The following is a 22027-nucleotide window of genomic DNA, read 5'->3' as shown; positions in this document are numbered from 1 at the left end:
ACATAGCTGTGTGTGTCCTCTGAAGATGACTCTAATAAACCTCACAAGTCACCATTACGTCAATGCTACCTGTTAAATAAAGTAGAGAACGTACGGAAGTGCACAACGTCACCACAACCACACACAAAAACACTTGAGTAGCTCCTAACGCCTCTGACCACCTCCAGCCAACAGGGGGCGCTCAGCGTACAAGTACCACCTCACTTCAACTCCGCCAAAACCCACAATGTAATAAACAACATTAGCACATTTCACGTTCATTTTTTTTGGACACGTTTTTTCGCACTTCGGTCTGCTGTGAGGCAGGTCTGGTGTGATGGTCGCCACTTGGGTGGAGTTACATTTACGTGTCACACACTCTGACAAGTGGGCAACAAACTAACAGGTGTCCTCTTCTTCTTCCTCCTCCTCCTTCTCCTCCTCCTCGCTAGCGACCAGAGGACTTCTGTCCGATCCACACTCCGCACACTCTCACGCACTCTCCCTCCACTCAGACGTTTTTCTTAGCTCCCAAGTGCCTATTTTTATTTAATTTTTAACACCTCTGAATCAATTAACTCCATAAAATATGCATTCGGCCCAGAAAGACACCACCTTCACCAAAATCTTCGTGGGAGGTCTCCCCTACCACACCACCGACTCGAGTCTCAGGAAGTACTTCGAGGTGTTCGGGGACATCGAAGAGGCTGTGGTCATCACTGACCGCCAGACGGGGAAGTCCAGAGGTTATGGATTCGTAAGTGTTCACTCACTCAAAAAAGAAGGAGAAAAAAAAGTTTTGTAACGTTCCTGGAGCACGTGCTACCGGCTGTTTTGCTGCCAATATGAATATGTGACATGTGTCACCGGTAATGAGCGCACCATGCATACAAGCAGAGGTGGCAAAAGTACTCAACACTAGATTAGAAGTATAGAGACTAGTGTAAAAAATATATATATATATTTAATTTTCACTTACAATTTTAGAAAAAGTAAGAAAACATACTGACTAATATACTTAATTAAGTGTTGTTGTTTTTTAACTCCTGATGTTGCTATTAATAGAATGAGTAAAATTATTATTTTGGTTTACTTCTATAAACTACTGACAGCTTAACTCCCAAATACAAATATTGCAAATAAAAGCATTTATTTGCAATATAGTCAACATATGTTGATGTCTTGGTACAAGGAAAAAACATTTCCCAGCTAACTTAGCTAAACCTGTTTTGTCGTTGTTAATGTTTTCTGGTTAATGCCAGGTCTCCAAGATCCTCAATCAGTCAACCCCGGTTTACCTTACTTTCTTTTTTACATCTTTTTCTTACATTGAGTCGTCATCTGTGGTGATTGAAAAAGTAAAGTAAGGAGTAGAAAGTACAGTCATCTGGGGCAGGGATAAAGTACAGATACCTGGAAAATTTACTAAAGTACAGTATTGATTATTTGTACTTTACTTTGCAACTTCCACCATTCATTTCCATAATATTGACATACAGCTGAACAATGCATACTACATGGACAAACAATTATGAGAATAAACATATATCAAAAAGACTATGTTATTAAGTGCCATTCCTAAATTTGATTTGAGCTTGTTTAGTTCTAAAATTACATGTTGTCGTTTTTTGTTTTATTTTGAAGTGTCATTCTTCCCTTCCTCCAGGTGACCATGGCAGACCGAGCTTCGGCTGATCGAGCCTGCAAGGATCCCAACCCCATTATAGATGGCAGGAAGGCCAATGTGAACCTGGCCTACCTCGGAGCCAAGCCTAGGGTCATACAGCCAGGTGAGAGGTGCTCATTGTTCATTCCAGGAGAGGCATTTATTCATTTATTTGTTTGGATCCTCATTTGTGGCCGCTAACCGCTTGACAATTTCATCCTAATGGTACAAGACAGGAAAAGTCCTAAGAAAAATACAGTACACACCAGCATAATGTGCATATTTTTGTGTTTACAGTTTGTAAGTGCAACATAATTTTTTTTTAGTTTAGAGTCACTCAGAAATTGCCTTATATTATTTATTTTAAAAGCACTGATGTACATATAGTTCTACAGATACAGTATATCTTACTGCTCAAAAGTTTTGGGTCACTTAAAGATGTCCTTTTGATTTTTTTTAAGCAAAGTTTTTTTCAATTAAGATAATTGATCATTTGATCAGAAATACAGTCTAGGCATATGGTAAAAATAATAAAATAAAACAGTTTTTCCCTTCAAAAATAAAGACATTTCTTAGTGACCCCCAAGACATCAAAGAGAATATTGCCTACTTTACTAACTGTGACAATTTGTTGTTATGCTCACATATTTTTCTTTTCTAGGCTTTGCATTTGGCATGCCTCAGATCCACCCCGCATTCATCCAAAGGCCTTATGGGTATGTTGCACAATCTGCCCCCCCCCCCCCCCGAAAAACAGGACAGTCACTTTTATCATGACATTTTTATTGTGTCTATCACCTGTTTCAACCCTGATGAATGAGGACATGTGAGTGATGATGACATGAGCGCTCCTCTCGGTGTTGACTGTGACGGAATTGAACATGTGACACCCCCCCCCCCCCCCTACCTCCTTTTCTCCCCCACTCCTCTTTCTTAGCCAACTGCCGGATTGACTTCATGTTGTCTGTGTCTCTCTCTGATCTGACAGGCTCGGTAACGGTTAAAATAGCAGATGATGATTTGAGGAATAGCTGAGTCTACTATTGGGCAGAGCGCTAAAGTGTTACGTGTAAACATACACAAACGAGCTGAAATGGTGACTAGATGCATGGGTGTCTTTTTTTATTTTTTATTTTTTTGTTGTTGGTTTTCATAGCACATAGATTGGTGTGTGCCTTGTTTTCAGTATGATGTGGTGTTCAGCTTAACTTGTGTGCTCATTTCTACAACTATTTGGGGCTGGGGAGTTCATTTTTGTTCACGATTTGAGTGACTTTTGCCAGGATGGTGTAACTCTGCAATGGGGTGTTGACTCTTTAATTTTTTTTGTGTTGTAGCCTGCTGTTTATTCTGCCTCCCTTCAGTGTTTTTTAGTTAACCTTAAGATGATCATGTTTTGTTGTGAATGGACAAAAAAAAAAAAAAAAGGATTCTGATAAGAGCTCACAATTGGATTCCCTGCAACAAAAACAATCACACTTGGCCTGCATGTGGGCGTTTTGTTTCCTTTCAATTAACCCATTGCTTTGAGTTCAGTTGTACACCTACAAGACCGTGTAGAAAATAACTCTGTAGGTCAACAGACAAATGTTGCAGACACGAGATCCGAGCGCGCCTCACAGGCAGCAGCTGTCTGCCACAATGATCTCGGCGCCCTCTCAAATTCGGATGGAAAATAAGAGCAGCGCTGTTAATAATGCATGGCACAGGCATCGCCGCTCAGCTGTGGGCAACAGGTGGAAGCCTTTTGGTCCCAGGCTGCAGATTACCCATGTGTCCTGGTGATTTACAAAGCACCTTTATTTAGAGCTCCACTGGAAGAACCGCAAAATATGCATCAAAGCAAGGACAGGCTACTTTTTTTTTTAAAGCGCCTATTAACTCATTCACTGCCATTGACTGCTATAGACGTCAAAGATTCATCTTAATTATTTCTATTAGTTTAAAATGTTTTTCCACTTTCTTTAACAAGAGTATGAAAACCTTATTTATTGTACATTTAAAACAGATGTCAAATTTGTGATTAATCGTGAGTTAACTTGAGAAGTCATGCAATTAATTACGATTAAAAATTTTAATCGCCTGATGCCCCTAATTTTTTATAATCTTTAGTTTAAAAAAAGAAAGAAAAGATTATTAAAAATAACAACACATAATTACAATTATTAAAAAGAATAAATTATTAAAAATTTAAAAAAAAAATTTTTAAAGAAAAGATGATTAAAAAACGTTAAAAAATAAATACAATTATTTTTTTTAAAGAAAAGAGTATTTTAAAAAAAAATAAAGAAAAAATGTAATACAATTTTTATTTGTATTTTTTTTAAAGAAAAGATTACAAATTAGGGGCGTCAGGCGATTAATTTTTTTTAATCGTAATTAATCGCGTGACTTTACTAGTTAACTCACGATTAATCACAAATTTTATCTGTTCTAAATGTACAATACATTTTTTTCTAGGTTTCCATAAAAAAATGTTTAGCTAATAAAAATAGTTCAAATGAATTTTTGACGTTCATAGCAGTGAATGAGTTAAAACAAGGACATGGTCAAGGGTCATGTTTGATTTTTGAAACTGACGGGTGGGTCAGGTCATTTGTAGGAAAGGTGAAAAAAAATTATGTTTATGCAAATCTGGTCATTACAAAGTAGCTCGATCTGATGATCACCCCAAAAAATCATTTTCACATTAACAATAGTACGACAATACAGGGAATGATCAAAAATCCGCAACCAAAATAAAAATCAGGTTTGTTGTTAGTAGTGCTGTCACTATTGAATATTTTTAATCGATTAATTTATTAATTATTTAATGGACTCATCAGATTAATTTTAATTTTCTATTTGTTTTAGTGTGTATTACAAAATAATTTCTTAAGTTTATAAGTTGATTTGTACTTCGTATTCATATAGTGATTAAAAAAAAAGGTGGGTTGATATTGTTGTATGTTTCCGGTTCGGTCATTGTTTTCCAAAGTAAAAATAGATCTTATTTTGATTAAACACAGAAGATAATCAGTCTTCTTTCATCAAGGACTACAGAAATCAGTGAACAATTACTGTTGATATCAGAAGATTTGGGCAATTTTAAATAAATAAAAAAAAGGCTCCTAAGGATTACTCGATTATTAAAATAGTCGATTAATTCTGTTGGTTGTTAGCACAAGTAGCGTTTAGTATTTTGATATAATGCACATGTAGAGGTTTTTGTTTTTTGCGCCTTCTCAATGAGCCATAAAATGTATTATTTGAATAGCCACCAATTTTAAAGTATATACATTTAATGGTTGTTTATCGATTCTAAGAATAGCGAGACGATTATTTGCTTTTTTAACTACCGATGAGATCAGAGCACGGCCAAGTGGCGCGGATGAGTTGCTCCAGTTGACGAGTGGCCCGCCATGTGTTACTGAAAGAGATCAGCGCGTCCTTTGGACATGACAAGGGCGGCAAAAATAGCCTCGCCTCCAGCCTCCCTTGTCAATCATGTTGGCATGTGTACGTTTGTGTGTGTGGGGGGGCTCTTGTAAGGGACAGATATAACCCCTGCACACCTGCTCCTCAATATATTTTGTGAGTGACTTCAAAATTTGGTGTGGCTAAATGTAGTCTTGGTCCCCTTCTACTGGTATCAGTGAAGTAGAGAAGTTTCGCAATTTGACACCCCTTCCCGAAAGTTAAGTCAACCAAAAACACGGAGGTCGAACCTTTGTCATATGTGATGTCATGTCATCTAACCTTGCGACACTTCAGCTCAGTGAGCTTCATTCTAAGGGGTGGGCCGCATTTAATTTACAAAATGTAAAGGTTTATTCTACTATATAAAAAAAAATAATAATTATTCCATTATCATTACATATTTTCAATACATGTACATTTTATGCTTGCAATTTTGTGTGTGTGATCGAATACATTTACACTGTGTTCAAAAAGTATTAGTCACCCCAAAAAATTATTTACAGTAATATTTTGTATGCGCCCCCACTAGTCTAAACACGGCATTCTGATTAACACTCCATTTGTGGAATATGAATTACACGTCACCTATTTTTATCCTTCTCAGGATGTGGCCATTTTTGCACTTGGCACTCGACTGAAAATGGCATCACAGTTGCTCAGGACTCTGGTAGCAAGTAACAACCAATCACGGCTCACTTCTTTTCTGAGTTTGGTCATGTGACGTTCACAAGCTTAGCCGTAATTGGTTGTTGCCTCAGCCCTGAGCAACTGATGTCGACAGTAAGTGACAAAATGGCCGCCCCCTGAGATTGATAAAATATTCATACTCCACAAACGCAGTATTAATCAGAATATGGCGTTTTGACTGGTGAGGTTGTATAGAACATTATTGTAAAGAAATATTTTGGGTTGACTTCCGCTGCGATATTTATAAACGTTCAAACAACTAATTGTTCTTGCCCTGAATTAATTACACTACATCTCTCCCAGTAAGCCTCGACATTTTGCAAGACAACATGGTACGACACAGAAGGTGCGCAACTCTAAATTCGGATTTGCGGAACTGTAAAAAAAAAAAAAACAACTAACATGAGTAGTGTTTGTTTCTTTGAAACGTTCATAATTGTAATTGTAGCCCTGTTAATTTGGCTCACTATGATTTAATCGAAGAGATCTTCTTAATTACATTTCAAAAGTGTGCTTCACAGTTTCGCCACTAGGAGGCAGTGTAGGAATGCATTTGGCGGGAACAGTTTTCCTAGTGACGTCATTTTGCAGCATTATTGTATGTTTTGCAATAATCAATAAAAAATGAATAAATGAATTTAAAAAGAAAAGAAAAGAAACACCAAGAGCGAGGAAGGAGAACCAAACGAAAGCTACAGCTGGAAATAAAAGTCGATTTAGCAACGTTATTCACTCTTAAAATGACGTCACTACAAAAACTGTTCTCGCCTAGTGTATTCCTACACTGCCACCTAGTGGCGAAACTGTGAATCGCACCTATACAATAGGGAATCAAATTAACAGGGCTACATAATGTTCATAAGTAGTTTTATCATCTCCGATATAGAGGTGGAAAGGATGAACCATGACATAACTGGGGATCTTCACATGAGCATGCACAATTATTATTATTTTTTTTTCATCAACCAATCCGCGGACTATGTGCGTGCCGAACCGTGGCGCATGATCCGTACAGATCGCAGTTCAAAGATGATCCGTTGACCTTCAAGGTTCCGCTGTATACGGCTCATCAGTGAAGTGGACTTGTTTGCAGTTGATTGTTTTTGTTTGTGTTGAAGGATCTAACATGTGTGGGCATGCCTGCCGTGTGCTGTTGGCGTGACAGAGTGGGCACAACCATGTCCACTTCCTTTCTTGACGGTGTGGTGTCATGTGGTCGACTCGCATTTTGTTGCCAGGTTGTTGGGTGCAGCGCTGAGTTGCCATTTTAAGGGTGCTTTTATTGCGCTTGTGGTTTTTTCTGCTTTTAACTTTTCTTATCTAGGTCGGGTTTTTTTCCCCCCCCAAAGTTGTTAATGAATGGATTTGCCGTGTTCTGAGGACTGGATTGACGTATTTTTGAGTTAGGATTACCCTTTGCATCTGACCTTTGACACCAAGTGTGTGTTTGTGTCCTACAGGATCCCGGCTCACTATGTCTACCCTCAGGCCTTTGTCCAGCCCAGTATGATGATCCCTCATGTACAACCCTCAAGTGCCTCGGCGACAGCTGCGGCGGCGGCCGCCGCCACCTCGCCATACCTTGACTACACTGGAGCCGCTTATGCTCAGTACTCGGCTGCAGCTGCCACCGCTGCAGCAGCTGCCGCCGCCTACGAGCAGTATCCGTACGCCGCCTCCCCGGCCCCCACTGGCTACATGACCACAGCCGGCTACGGCTACGCGGTCCAGCAGCCGCTCGCCACCGCGGCCACCCCGGGTGCCGCCGCTGCCGCCGCCGCCTACAGTCAGTACCAGCCTCAGCAGCTGCAGACGGATCGCATGCAGTGAAAAGAAAATGCTGGAGAAGCGGTCGAGAGGTCACCACCCAGTGCGACCGGGGTCAAGTTACTGTCCAATGAGTGTTGTCCGCACAAGCTTTTAACTTGAAAAGTGAAGAAAACACAGGATGTGCAAACAAATGCTGTATTTTATTCAAATTAGATCAGTATTTTTTTTTTGTTATTTAATATTTATACATCAGCAAAAGGATTGAATGTCAACTAAAGCAGACTAACTGAACCTCATGACAAATTTTTGTATATATATTCTGTAAGTGTTCCCAAGCGTCAGTCTTATGATCAAGTGTCTTCCCCACTACTTTATATACCAAAACGTGTCTGAATGAGTGAGTCAATCATGGTGCATTTTTCAGGATTTGTATCAGCTCAATCTATGCAAACAGCTCCCTCTAGTTTCCCCTTTAGTATGTACACTATTCATAAAAGGGATAATGGGCTTGGGTGACATTTCTGGATAAACCTGAAATGTACTATAGCTTCATCATGCTGTTAATATTTTGCAGCCATGACACCAAAATAACAACTGATCAACTGTACCTCGCCTCAAATAGCAGGTTCTCAGATGGCATTGAGCTCTAATGGGTCAGTGTCGTTAAACGAGTCACAGATGGAAAGAGTCACAAAAGCATTGGGAGTTTTTATGGATCCAGCACCCGTTGTGAATTTTGCCCTTCAGCAACAGCAAGTTGTACAAAAACTGAAACATTGGACAGTTTGATGTGTGCATTCAGAAGGTCAAATTGATTCACCTGTGAAGTTTGTTCATTTTAGGTTCATTCTGAAATGTCACCCAAAAGCCTATTATTCCTAACTTTGTGATAGTGTACATATTTCCCATAGCAGATAAGATAAATAGCTGAAACTGGAACAAAAACACTCTTCCTCACTCATGAATTGCACATCAAGCGAGCTCAGCAAAAAAAAAGTTTTTGAATGAATCTTTCATTTTGTTTCCTAATGTGCCTTTTAAATTATGCTATTTATGTATTTATTATAGAAGCTTACAATAATAAACCATTTATTTTTGTGTGTTTGGTATTTAGATAGGTCCACTACAACGTTTATCAAGAGCATGCCGTTGCTGTTTGAAACTACAATTTGTATAAAGATCAAAATATGAGTGGAACAGTAGCAATACCTTCTGTAGATTTGTAATGTTTGTCTCATAAACTCTTAAATTGTTGCCTTTTTTTATATATATATACACACACAAACACATTTGACCACTTTGATAAGGAAGCTTATGTACTTGAACCTTTTGATGTCATCTGACATTGTGAAGTGCAAAGGTATTTTGCCTTACATTTTACTATGCGTTATTTTAAAAAAAAAAACAGTTTGAAGTTTGTATGTGAAATAAAGGGAAATCTAATTATTTTGTGTATTGTTACTAACAGGCTCTGAATTCATGTCAATATTAAAGAAAAATAAAAGTGCACTAAAGACTCCAATGAGGAAGTACGTGTTATACTGCAAAAGCAAGCGATTTATAGCCATAATTAATTTTACCATCATTCTACCATACCCGTTTGGAAATCGGACATTTTTAAGTTTATGTTTGCTCTTCACGTTTAGTAGCTGTCTATTTAGATAACACTCAATTGGGTCATCTGATATACTGTGTGTACTGTACACCAAAATCGCTGTCAGCTAGCTGTGTTGTTTTTTGGCAGATTTCTGAAACGACCTGCCCATTTCGTTACCAGTAGACTACATGTAGCTGCCTCTGCTCCAGAAGTGCACCTAATAACACTTTTAGTACTATTACAACAAATGAATATGTTTATAGTGACATGCTTTTGTAATGTTTTCAAATGTAAGGAGTACAAGTAAAAAGTAACCAAATCTAGCTACAAACATACTAAGTGTCTCAAGTAACGGGCGTCGTTTTACTGTATGGTGAGAAAAAAAAAAACACGGAAACCAGTCAGTCACGTGACCTTGACGTCACCGCGCTGTTGTTTCCGGGCGTGTATTTTGTCTCGACCGTCAGCTTGTATTTTTTTCAACACAAACCGGATGTCTACTTTCCATTGCAAAAATGGCCACGGATAAAATTGCATACACTCGACTGGACGAGGAACTCCCGCTGCCGCAGACGTCGTTCGAGCATGCGTCAGGCCCGAACGTGTTCGTGGGCTCTCCCGGGGGTCTTCCTCTTCCCCCGCCGGCTGCTTTTGGGCCTGGTGTACCTGGAGCCTTCGGTATGAGCAACCCAGCATCCTCGCCGTATTCTCCACCTGCCTACGGCTTCCACGACAACATATGCAGTAAGGAAGAAATGTCCTGGTTTGATGTTGTTGTAGTTCTCTTTTTTTTTCTCCTTCCAAATACGTCAATGTATTTGTTGTCCCTTATGTTTGGCTGCTGTCACTTCAGGTGATGCTTACCACAGTGAGGAGGACCCACCACCATTTGACGATAACCAGGACTTCGGTTTTGGGTTGGATAACAAAACCATAAGAAGAGCCTTCATTCGAAAGGTAGTGTTCTACGTTGAGGAAGACCATAAGGGAAAATGCTACAATCAGACAATAATTCATTAATAATTAATTGACAGACTATAGGCAGCAACGTAGCCTAATGCAGTATTTCCCATTCTTTATTGTTAGTCGTGAGACTCTTCTTTGTTTGTGTGTGTATGACTGTATTATACTGCCCCCCAGTGGCCAAGGCACACACCTGAAGGAGCACAATGGCAGGGATGGATTAATGGCATTTCTATTCATTTCAATTTGGTTAAAATTATTTGAGATATGAGTGTTTTTTGAGTTACAAGCATAGAACTGAAGTGAGTAAGTCAAACGTACCACTTACAGTATGTATGTACTAAAATGTATACAAGCAATTAAAAGTATTCCAGGAAGACGAGCTGCGCACCCGCCATCCAGAAAGGAGTACAGCATAGTGACCCGGAATTCCAGTCGGCGGTAGAACATTAATATCTCTGATTATCCACATAACTGCCCTCTCATATCCCCATATGCCAAACATTCAATTCTATTAAAATAAGCAAATAAATGGGGGGAAAAAGATGGTTAATATTTTACATTCAAAAATGCATATTTAAAAAAAAAAAAAAAACTGACAAATGAATGTACTTGTTAGTATAACTGAAAAATATGTTGTTGCCTTTCATTGATATGACTTGAGATGTATGTTGGAGAATCAAACTCCACTTGTTTGCTTTCACCCTGCAGGTGTTCTTGGTGCTAACTGCTCAACTGGCGGTGACGTTCTCCTTCGTGATGGTTTTCACCTTTGTGGATGGAATCAAGGCGTACGCGAAGGAGAACCTTTGGCCCTACATTGTGTCCTACGTCACATTCTTTGTGTCCATGTGCGCCATCAGCTGCTGTGGAAACCTGCGGAGGAAACATCCGTGGAACCTGATTGCCCTAGTAAGCCATCTTCTATTTTGCTGGTTTATTCAAAATGGTGAACAGTAGGGGTGTGCCCCAAAAATTGATTTTCATAAGAATCGCGATTCTCATTCAGTATGATTCAGAATCGATTTTAAATGTCCCAAAATCGATTTTAGTCAAATTATTTTATACTGTCTTCCCTTTGTTTGTTTGTTCATGTTGTACCCAATTTGGCCACTTAGGGGCAGTGTGGTTCCACGCGGTCTGATACACTGTTAAATTGTAGCCACGTTAGAGAGTAGAAGGAAAAAGTCACGATCAAGTTATTTCAATAAAAGTTGTTTTTTTGCAGCGTGGAGCCGTTCTTTTGAGTGATAAAAGTGTCGCGAGTAGAGCGCTAATTAGCATTAGCGAGTCCGACTGGAGTCGATCATTACGATTCCTTGAAAATCTATCAATTGAAGCAAAAAAACATTGTCAATCAAATCATGTTGAATCAAAAATCGTTCCTAATCGAAAATTGATTCTGAATTGAATCGCACACCCAAAAATCGGAATCGAATCGATTCGTGAGACCTTCAAAGATTCTTGCCCCTGGTGAAGTGTTGACGAGACCTTTTTTTTGTATCTGAGGTGGATTCTAGAATGAAAATTATGTAAAGGTTGTGCTGGTATTTACTTGATGGAATGTAACAATCTTATACCATATTGACACAACACGTTTTGATGTCAACAATATAACCAAGCTTAGTTTTATCAACAATATTAAACTCGACTAACATTCAGAAGACCTCAACCAAGGTTAAGAAAATAATAATTTTAAGTGTATTTTTGTCCCATGACAATATGATGACAGGCGGTCAGGCAATCAACTGGAAATTTAGGTTACTTTATACAAATTAATTTCATACTTTATCCTAACAATAAATTAGCATATTCAGGATTTTAATGCCATAGAGACTATTATTTGTACAACATTAAATTAAATATTTTTCTTTAAAATGTTGTTTGTAGTAAAAAAAAAAAAATTACTAGGAGGTGCTGCAGTGCTTTAAAGTTATTTCACTAACAATTAAGCTACATACAATGAGTATAAAAAGTCTACACACCCTTGTTCAAAAGCCAGGGTTTTGTGATCTAAAAAAAATTGAGACCAATATGTAGTTCAAGTGCTGTACATTCTAATTGATTCCAATAAAGTCGAGTTAATTAAAGCTCGTTGTATGTTTCAGGGTTCAGGATTGTAGACAGGCTGTAGGTTTGATCTAACGAAGTATTTTGTCTTGTTTTCAGTCCATCCTGACGCTCAGCATGTCATACATGGTGGGAATGATCGCCAGCTTCCACGAAACCGACGTCGTGGTAATGGCGCTGGGCATCACAGCTGTGGTCTGCTTCACAGTGGTCATCTTCTCTCTCCAGGTTGCCATCCGCCGCTTACGTTCGCCACTACCAGTTTGAGACGCGATAAAACTTGCGTCATGCTTTTGTCATCCCTTCCACAGACCAAGTATGACTTCACTTCCTGTTATGGTGTGATGTTCGTCTGCTTGGTCGTCCTCGTCGTCTTCAGCCTGTTGTGCATCATCATACGTAACAAGATCCTGAACATTGTGTATGCTGGGCTGGCAGCCATGCTCTTCACCTGTGTAAGTCCTCACGTGAACACACACACACACACACACACACACATACACACACACACACATGCATTTGCCTCCTGATTTGTGGTGGACGTCAGAAGTTCGTACAGGGAGCCGTCGGGTTTCGTCGATTCGACTTTACGGCGCCCGTGCCTCGTCCATAGCAAATTCTTTTTTTTGTTCATTTCCCACAAGAATCACTTTAAAGTTATTTAAAGTTTTGTTGTCGTTACCTCCAGCAACGGACGTCCGTCGAGCAGGTCGGCTCGCCATCAGGCGCGTCACATTTCCGGGTTTAAAGTTTGTATTGGCGCCGCAGGGGCCCCAAGCAAGAAGGGATTGGGTGCCCCATAGAGCGCCATTTTAAAATCGCACATCTGTATCTTCAATAAATAATCACCATTAAGTGAGGCAGAAAACAGGAAAATAAAATGACTAATCGCATGGTCGTTTTATGTTTTTGTTTTTTTAAGCCTTACTCATGGTCGTTTGTTTTTTAAGTAAAAATTGATAAATTAAATAAACATTTTACTATATATGCATAGTTGTTAAAAGAAAAAAAACGCCCTATGGTCGTTTAAAAAACCCCCGCCTTTTTACTTACATGGTTGTTGTTGTTTTATAAATACCTGACTATACATGGTCATCTTTAAAAAATATACTTTGGCTATTTGTTAAATAAATGTCTTAATATACATGGTAACTTTTTAAAAGAAATAATAAGAGCATTACTATAATAGTCATTTATTTATTTTTCTAATAAAAGCCTTAATATACATGATTAAAAAAAAAAAAGCCCTACTATATACAAGGTCATGTTTTTAAAAATGCTTTGTTACATGTGGTCATTAAAAAAAAAAGCCTAAATGGTTGTTTTTTTAAACATCCCGGTATACATTATCATTTAAAATAATAATAATAATAGCCTTAATATACATTGTTTTTTTTAGAGAGGGAGAATAAAAGCTTCACTATACATGGTCTTTATTTTTAAATAAATAAATAAATGCCTCTATACATGGTCGTTTTTTAAATTTGTTTATTTATTAAAGTTTTTTAACTTCTTACTATGTACATTGTTACTTAAAAAAGTGCCTTACTATATAAATGGTTGTTTTAAATAAAAGCTTTACTACTTTTTGATCAGCCTTACTGTACATGGTTGTTGTTGTTTTTTCTTAAGAAAAAAAAACCTGACTCAGGGAATTTGCGACTGTCAATTGTCATTGCTGCGCTGCTAACGGGAAGGATATGCGGTTTGTGTCAAACCTGTTTGCCCCAAGCAATTGCTACGTGGCTACGCCTCTGCATGCGCAAATTATTATTTTTTAATTACCGTACAAAGTATTTTGATGTAAATATCAACTTTAACGGTGAAATTGGACTTAAGTCGAAATTCGGATTACATTACCAGCGTAGGAACGTAACTCGGACGTAATTCGAGGACTCCCTGTTTTAGTTTTCTTGATATCAATTAACAAAGTTCCTTAAATCTCAAGTTTATACCAAAATGTCAGTGTTTACACATAAGGCCATAAAAATCCGCTTTCATTTGTTCCAGTTCTTGGCAGTGGACACCCAGCTGCTGCTCGGCAACAAGGAATTGTCCCTGCATCCTGAAGAATACGTCTTTGCTGCCCTTAACCTGTATACAGACATCATCAACGTCTTTATCTACATTCTTGCTCTTCTGGGAAGAGCCAGGGGCAGCTGAGCTAAAAAAAAAAAAAAAGAGAGAGAGAGAAAGAATGACATCAGAATCCTGTTTTTGCTGATTGATTACAAGGAAGTCTTGTACTCTATTTTTTTTCACTGATCAAAGTATTGTGGTAAATTGTCTTTTCTTCGCCTGGTCGTAAAAAAAAAAATTAAATCAAAATGTTCTTCGGTAGTGATTCTGTTATGAAAGAATATATAAATTGTTTGTTATATTTTGCATTGTTAAATCTTTATTAGGTAGGCTACTGTACATTATAGTCGGTTCAAGAATTTGTTCCATTCAAATTTGTCATACATTTGATTTGTCATATTTTCCAAACGTGTGCGCTCAAAACCGGACAGTTTAATTGCAAACCCGGAACATATAAACAATAAATGCACTTTTAACAGCTATAAACGTCAAAAAATGATTTTAACTATTTTTATTAGTTTAACATTTTTTTCCCATGTTTGTAACAAAAGTATGAAAACCTAGAATTTTTTTCATTGTATATTTAGAACATGTATAATTTGTGATTAATTGTGAGTTAACTACTGAAGTCATGCAATTAATTACAATTAAAAAATGTAATCGCCTCTAACCCCTCATTTTTAATAATACATATATATATATATATATTTAATGACTTTATGGCAGTGAATGAGTTAATTCACTAATTCACAATTTATTTTTTTAAAAAGCACTTAATAAAAGGGTGGGCAAAGTATATCCAATGGCCCACATAAGGTCGCTCACTTTGATCAGCATCACCCAACAAGCGTTTACAGTTCGAAAAGTCCTATATGTTGCATTAATTTAGCTGTTTTCCCCAAAAATTGGTTAATGCAGTCAGTGATTCTCAAAGTTTGGTACGAGTATCACTCGTGGTATATAATCACTGCATTAAATATAAATAACATTTACAACATTCAAAAACTGAAACACATTCGAACATATTAGAATCAAACATGGTATCCATTTATTTTATGAAATAATTGAATTGATTACAAATAAAATTATTTATTCGCATGTATATGTATTCCGAATTGAATAATGGATTAAATAATCAGTTTGTTAATCATAATGCATGTATGTGACGACATTAGAACTTGTGAGCTTTTGTGGCGACTGTGCCTGGGTCAGGTATGTTTGTCACGTGGCCACAGGTGAGGACACGTGACCGGCGGGTTTAACCACTCGCGTGACGTCATTAAGGCTCGGCTCACTCGGTCCGTAATGAGGTACAGATAACATGGTAAGTGTTCATCTGATTTGGACCACTTCATTAATTAATTCATACGTCGTCTTAAAACGTGCAGTTTATTAAAAACGCGACTGCTTGACTTTGACAAGTACACCAAATGTGGAGTTTTACTACATCATGTTCTGTCGGGACGGTGCGCCCCAGTTTCCTTTTCCTTACCAAAAGGTAGGAATGTCTTGAGTTAGCCGTTTGAGGTTTGCCAACAGAGTTTACGTTATTAGCACATTATAGACGCGCGTTGACAAAACTATGGGCTGTGTCGGGAAGGTGGAACACACGATCGCGTTTACGAAAGTGCCCGCAACGTTAACAGCGTGTCTTGATTGTGTTTACAACATTACTAGCTTAGCATACCTACACTGGAGCGGCGACTAGATTCTGATCCTCACCTGAAGAAAGGAAGGAAGGAAATGTGAGTCGGAAGAGCGACGAATGCGAGCACGTGCGGTAAGATTGTGTCGTCAGTCATAAATCGGGATGCAACGCAATACAGTTAATAATACATACAAATGGTGAATGAATGACAAAAAAATATGCAACTTCCTGGTTGTTTGAATCTTTCGCCCTGTATTCCAGCTGACTCATTTAAAAAGGCTAAAGCTATTACCGTTGCATTTGTAATGTTGTTAAAGTAAAACGTCATATTTTACTAGACCTAACCACTTCTGTGGTTCTGGGTTTGAATCTCGACCATCTTGTCTAAACTGTACAAGTCACCTAGGATGGGCTCGAGCTCATCCAGGTGGAATGTAGGGAACTTTATTTATAGTAAAGGCGTGTAGGCAGGCACGGCTCCAGGATTTTTTCTCTTAAGGGGCTAATTGGGGTTTGACGAAGCCGAGGTGGACTGAAAAATTATAAATATATTTCAAAGTATAAAAAAAAAGGATGGAGGTTCAGTTCTTATACTGGGGCAACTGGGGCTATCCCTGCGTGTAGGTCTCATTTCCTGCTGTTGGGTAACATAACAGATGGTGGATTATAGCCCCTTTTAATACCATGTTTTCCTCTTTACATACACTGAAAGGGATCCTGCCATCGTATCTAAGATGCCAGTGAACCACCACAGCTACATTTAGGTCATCACTCATCTTGTCAAACCACATTCTATTGTAATGCAGTGTGATAACGTGGATTCTTTCGCTTTTCTCTAGTGTCCAGTGGAGGGAAAAGAAATGAGGCGACACCTGATTTTTGTCCGCTGGGGTTTTTAGCAAAGAGCCCTGTGCTATGGCCCTGCAGACATCCCCATTCCCCAACCGGTGTGCCGCCGTCGCCCATGCGGCGGGATGGGCATTGATCCTGCCGTGTTTCTGGTTTCTCGACCGCCTCATCGCCGTGTGCAAGTTGACCACCATCGAACGGAGACGACAGGACGCGTGCTACCTCTACCCGCTCAAAGTTTTCTTCGGCTCCATCGCCTACTTGGTTCTGTTCGTGGTGAGCGCGCCCGTAGCCTTGCTGGGCTTCCTGTTGTGGGCCCCGCTGCAGGCGTGCCGCAGACCTTTCTGCTACCACCGAGAGACTGCGTCGCTCCAGGCCGAGACGCACGGGGGCTTGGAGCTGGAGGGAAAGGCGTCGTTCGTCTTCGCCTCGGCCAACTTGTGTCTTTTGCCCGACAGTCTGGCTCGCTTCAACAATCTGCCCAACACCCAGCAAAGGGCCGCCGCTATCGGCGAGTGCATCGCTCACGGCGTGGGACGGCCCAATATCCGTATCTTTATCGACTCTCCCAGCAGTTGTGACACTCTCAGCCCTTCCAACAGCATACTCCCCGCATCCAACACATCTACGTACGGCGCTACAGACAGACAGGCTTCAATCCCAAATTCCGACAGCGACGTGGTTTATATCCCCTGTGAAGATGCAAAAGACGCCGCCGTTTCCGTCCAGCACAATTTTAACCAGAACTCTAACCAGCAGGGGCGAACGGGCGAACGCAGCGCCCCGCGCGCTTTGCTCTCTCAGGGACTGGGCCAGCTGGGCGACGTGCCGTGGGAAGTGTCCACCATGTTTCCCTCCCACGTGGACATCCTCTGTTTAGAGGAGGTGTTTGATAAACGGGCCGCACAGAAACTCACCCAGGCGCTCAGTCCTTTGTTTGCGCACATACTCTACGACATCGGCGGGTACGCCTGCCAGCCCCCGTGCAGCTGCTCCTCTTTCAAGTTCTTCAACAGCGGCCTCTTCCTGGCCAGCCGATTCCCCATCGTGGAGGCCGAGTATCACTGCTTTCCCAACAGCAAAGGTGAAGACGCGCTGGCTGCCAAGGGTCTTCTTGCCACAAAGGTACTTGTTGTTTTGCTTCGCAAGTCACATGCTTATAATGACCCGATAAGGTCCGCCTGACTCGACTGGATGAAAAACCACAACCTATTCTTCTTATTTGGTAGGGATGGATCGATTATCGGCACCAATATTCAGCATTTTGACAAATATCGGCATCAGCCATTTTGAAGAATCATATAGCTGATAAAGGATCAATTTAAAAATGTGTTAGGTTCAGGGAACTATTTATTAAAATTTTCAGTCAACGTTATAAGCGTTCTGTTTTTGTTTGACATTAAAACTAAGATAAGTACAAATGTAATACTTAGGATATTTTTAAACTTTGGAAAACTTTATTGTAGAAAACAATAGGGAGTGATTTACTTGTTTAAGTTTTTATTTAACTTTTGAAGACATGTTACAACTTTTTGTTAGGTTCTTAAAGCAAAGTTGTCTGTTGACTAAGATTTTTCATCTTTTTTTTAAACTCCCAATATTTTACGAATCCTAAAAGTTGTTCAATAAACATATGCTTAAAAGAGCTGTAGTTTGTATTTTTGTAATTATTTAAAATTTTAGAACCAATTATTTTCCGTTCGAGTGAAAATGAATATCGGCTGTAATTATCGGTTATCAGCGTCCTTGACTAATAATAAAATGTATCGTATCAGCCCTAAGTTAATATACATCATCTATCTCCAATTATTGGGCACATGTTGAGGCACAACATATGCTGTATTTTTTATTTTTTTATTGAACAACAAGGAAAAAGCCAATTGGCCTGGCCATTGCATTAATACCACAATAAGAAGTGAGTAAAGAGCAAGAAATAAAGGAGAGAGCTGATATTTACGAGGCTGTTAGCAATTATCGACACATTCACTGACTGCACAGTGACTCTCCACGCTTCGCTTTTTTCTATTTTTTGCCACATGTACATATGAAATTGTAATTAAAATTCAGGTTTGTTGTAAAAGACAACATATACCGCATTTGATGAGCCATTACATCTGCAGTTCTTTCAATAAGATCAAATGCAATCTGTTTCAGGACATAGCAATAATTTTTACACCCGGAAGTCGTAACTGTTGCACTAGTGTAAAAAAAAAAGAAAAGAGAGAGGTTAACCTCTGTTCAAGTAAAATATGAAAAAACGTAATTAATCATAAATTTGTTGCTTTGCGATTCAAGTCAGAAGTTGATGCTAACAATTCTCAACCAATTGCTTCAGTTCAAAAAGACATAAGGCTCATTACTAAATATGCTGTCAAAAGTGTTTGTTTTATTTTTATTTTTGAGGAAGCACAACATTCGTGATTGTGCTAATGAGTAATACAGATAACAAGCAGCAGTTAGCTTACTCCGTGTATTGCATATTCGCCCTTAACTTTGATGACATGGAGGTAACAAATGGCCTTATTGGTGTTTTCATATAACGTGTGGTTAAATTCTAGAATGGTCGCTTCAAAGTTTCGTAAAACCACTTTCTATATTCTCTCAGGTGTTGATCGGGAAAAATCAGAAGCAGAGGAAACTGGTTGGTTTTTTCAACTGTATCCACCTTCATGCACCAGAAGGTAATTTCCATTTTCAGACTATCCTGAGGAAAACGGAAAAACAAGCACGAATGACGTATGCCTCTTTGAATAAGGTGAAGGAGAGGTCCGCTGTGAGCAGTTGAACATGGTCACCACGTGGATTGGTGATTTCCAAGCTGCCTTCAGACAGCCTGACGAGGAAGTGGTTTTCGACGTGCTTTGCGGAGACTTCAATTTTGACAACTGCTCACCGGGTGTGTTTTTATCGCCCGCAATTGCCAGTTACCCCCACCCCCACCCCCCAAGACACCTCCACTTTAGTATTGACCTGTTCTCCTGTCGGTTTAGATGACACCTTGGAACAGAATCACGGTCTCTTTGAGGAATACAAAGACCCTTGCAGAGCAGGGCCGGGGAAAGAAAAGCCTTGGGTCATTGGTGTGTTACTTGTGGTCAAACATGATATTTCATTTGAACGTATACTTTTATAAATGGTCATTTCTGCATTACAGGAACCCTGCTCGAGCAGCCAACGTTGTATGACGACGATGTAAACACTCCAGAAAAGCTCCAAAGGTCATCTATACATCCTCTGACTATTAACTCATTCACTGCCATTGACGGCTATAGACGTCAAAAATTCATTTAAACAATTTCTACTAGTTTAACTCCCCCCCCCCACTTTTGTTAACAAGAGTATGAAAACCTATAAAAAAAATTACATTTAGAACAAATATTTAAAAAATTATTAATCATGAGTTAACTATTGAAGTCATACAATTAATTACAGATAAAAATTGTAATCGCCTGATTCTTTTTTTAAATCGCGTCAGGCGATTACATTTTTATTTGTAATTAATTGTATGACTTCAATAGTTAACTCACAACTAATTGCAAATTTTATATCAGTTCTAAATGTACAATAAAAAAAATTCTAGGTTTTCATACTCTTGTTGACAAAAGTGGAAAAAAATGTTAAACTAATAGAAATAGTTCAAATGACTTTTTGACGTCTATAGCCGTCAATGGCAGTGAATGAGTTTACGTCACTAAAATGATGCAACGTTGACTAACTTTTGTTTATATCTATGCAGAACATTGGAGAATGACGTGATGCGAAAGCGTTACATCTGCTCTCCCATTCCCACCGCAGGCTCGCCGTTGGTTTACCCCGAAACTGACCAGCCGTGGATCGGACGAAGGATTGATTATATCCTATTCCGGGAAAAGTCCATTTCCAAGCACTGCCAAACCGTATGTGGCTGCACTTAACATTTCTCATTGTCCGCTTCTCTCTTCTTTCGACCAATTACGCCAATCTGTAGACGCAACAAAATAGTTTGTAAACACTAAAGATGAGCTAGCGTGTTGACACGGATCACGTGCGCGTTCATTGTTTGTAAAATGGCAACTCAACTTTCTCTTCTTCTTTTTAGGCAGTGGAAGAGGTCTCATTTATAACCCAGCTGGCTGGCTTGACGGACCATATTCCTGTGGGCTTGAGACTGAACGTCAGAATGGACCCTTGACTTTTAGTTAGAACAAATACAAACAATTCCATTTTCAGAGAAAGGGAACAAAAAAATGTACTGAAAGTACATTGCTGTATAGCCATAATTGTCTTATGTTTACATATTGTAATTTGATTTCGAAATGTAATGCTGATGCACTAGAAATCTCTGTAAAATATCTCAGGTGATGTTGGTGAGGGGTTTCTCTGGGTACTTAAGATATTCAATTTATATTGCACATTTAGGCTTCTGGAATTTTGTATACATATTTTTTATTTCATTGCTGGAATTCTTAACAGAAATAAACAATTACTGTTCAGCAATGCCCGATTACTTTTGCTTTTCTACTGTTGACCCCGTGACACGCTTCTTTCACAAATCTCATGTCAAGACTTGCTGTCACAACCCGATGAGCCAGCATGTCCAGAAAATCTGGTTTCCACTTGTTATATTTCAATATCACGACATGTTGAGAATTCACAAGTGAAAGAGAAACTCATTGTTTGACTAATGTACAAGACTCACAATGTGTTAGTGATATTCAGCTTTCGGTAACATTTCAGGATAAACCTAAAATGCCGTAAATTTACAGGTGAACTTAATGTGTGAATTTGATTTAAACACTTCGCTTCATCATGCTGCTGCCGTTATCAGTAGATTGGTAGACTGGAAGAGTCACAGAAAGAAGTGGACATTCTTGGAAAACAAACACCCATTCTGAATTGTGCTATTCAGTTCCTTGTTAGTGGTCATAATGTTGTGAAATGTAAATGTGGTTTGAAAAATTCAAGAAGTAATTTTAAGTGGCCTGTTATGGTTTACAAAGCGTTTCTGGGTTGATCCTGAAAATTCCTGTTAAAGTTGAATAACATTAGCTTTTTTGTGAGTAGTAGATATAATTTTCTTTGCATTTTTTGGGGGAAATTGATATATATATATATACACATATATATACATATATATATATTTGTTTATTTTTCCCCATTCATTGTGTGCCTTTGTTTTACAGATACAGAATCACCTTTTTTAAACATACCTGCAGCGGCTCTTTGTCATGTTTCTGTTAGAATCGATAGAGGGCGCTAAGTGCACTTGCACAGTGTTTCA

The 22027-nt window shown here is 38.9% G+C and overlaps 3 protein-coding genes across 9 annotated transcripts; all 3 read left to right on the top strand.

The window, feature by feature from the left end:
- Positions 1–158: 158 nt before the first annotated feature.
- Positions 159–8661, top strand: rbm24b (RNA binding motif protein 24b). The gene is made up of 4 exons (XM_086077904.1): positions 159–736; positions 1646–1769; positions 2307–2361; positions 7252–8661. Exons 1-4 carry the CDS (start codon positions 569–571, stop codon positions 7619–7621), a joined length of 717 nt encoding a protein of 238 aa, XP_085934030.1. The 5' UTR covers positions 159–568; the 3' UTR covers positions 7622–8661.
- Positions 8662–9573: 912 nt separating this feature from the next.
- On the top strand, positions 9574–14935 carry grinab (glutamate receptor, ionotropic, N-methyl D-aspartate-associated protein 1b (glutamate binding)). The gene is made up of 6 exons (XM_086078968.1): positions 9574–9902; positions 10012–10115; positions 10833–11033; positions 12291–12419; positions 12503–12646; positions 14202–14935. The coding sequence occupies exons 1-6, from the start codon at positions 9674–9676 to the stop codon at positions 14352–14354; spliced, it is 960 nt and encodes a 319-aa protein (XP_085935094.1). The 5' UTR covers positions 9574–9673; the 3' UTR covers positions 14355–14935.
- Positions 14936–15512: 577 nt separating this feature from the next.
- On the top strand, positions 15513–21243 carry smpd5 (sphingomyelin phosphodiesterase 5). Of its 7 annotated transcripts, none has more exons than XM_086078963.1 (10): positions 15572–15594; positions 15948–16050; positions 16631–16682; positions 16758–17892; positions 19373–19448; positions 19523–19663; positions 19758–19847; positions 19922–19985; positions 20504–20663; positions 20846–21243. In XM_086078963.1, the coding sequence occupies exons 4-10, from the start codon at positions 16834–16836 to the stop codon at positions 20936–20938; spliced, it is 1683 nt and encodes a 560-aa protein (XP_085935089.1). In that variant the 5' UTR covers positions 15572–15594; positions 15948–16050; positions 16631–16682; positions 16758–16833; the 3' UTR covers positions 20939–21243. The 7 variants fall into 7 exon arrangements, with proteins under 7 accessions (XP_085935087.1, XP_085935090.1, XP_085935092.1 ...); XM_086078962.1 differs by lacking the exon at positions 15572–15594 and adding an exon at positions 15601–15768; XM_086078964.1 differs by lacking the exon at positions 16631–16682 and having other exon boundaries at positions 15555–15594.
- Positions 21244–22027: the final 784 nt, after the last annotated feature.

Source organism: Leptonotus elevatus, chromosome 6 (genome assembly GCF_054856555.1).
Source record: "Leptonotus elevatus isolate MCC_2025b chromosome 6, RoL_Lele_1.0, whole genome shotgun sequence".
Classification (NCBI taxonomy): Eukaryota; Metazoa; Chordata; class Actinopteri; order Syngnathiformes; family Syngnathidae; genus Leptonotus; species Leptonotus elevatus.
This window is presented reverse-complemented; position numbering and strand designations above follow the sequence as displayed.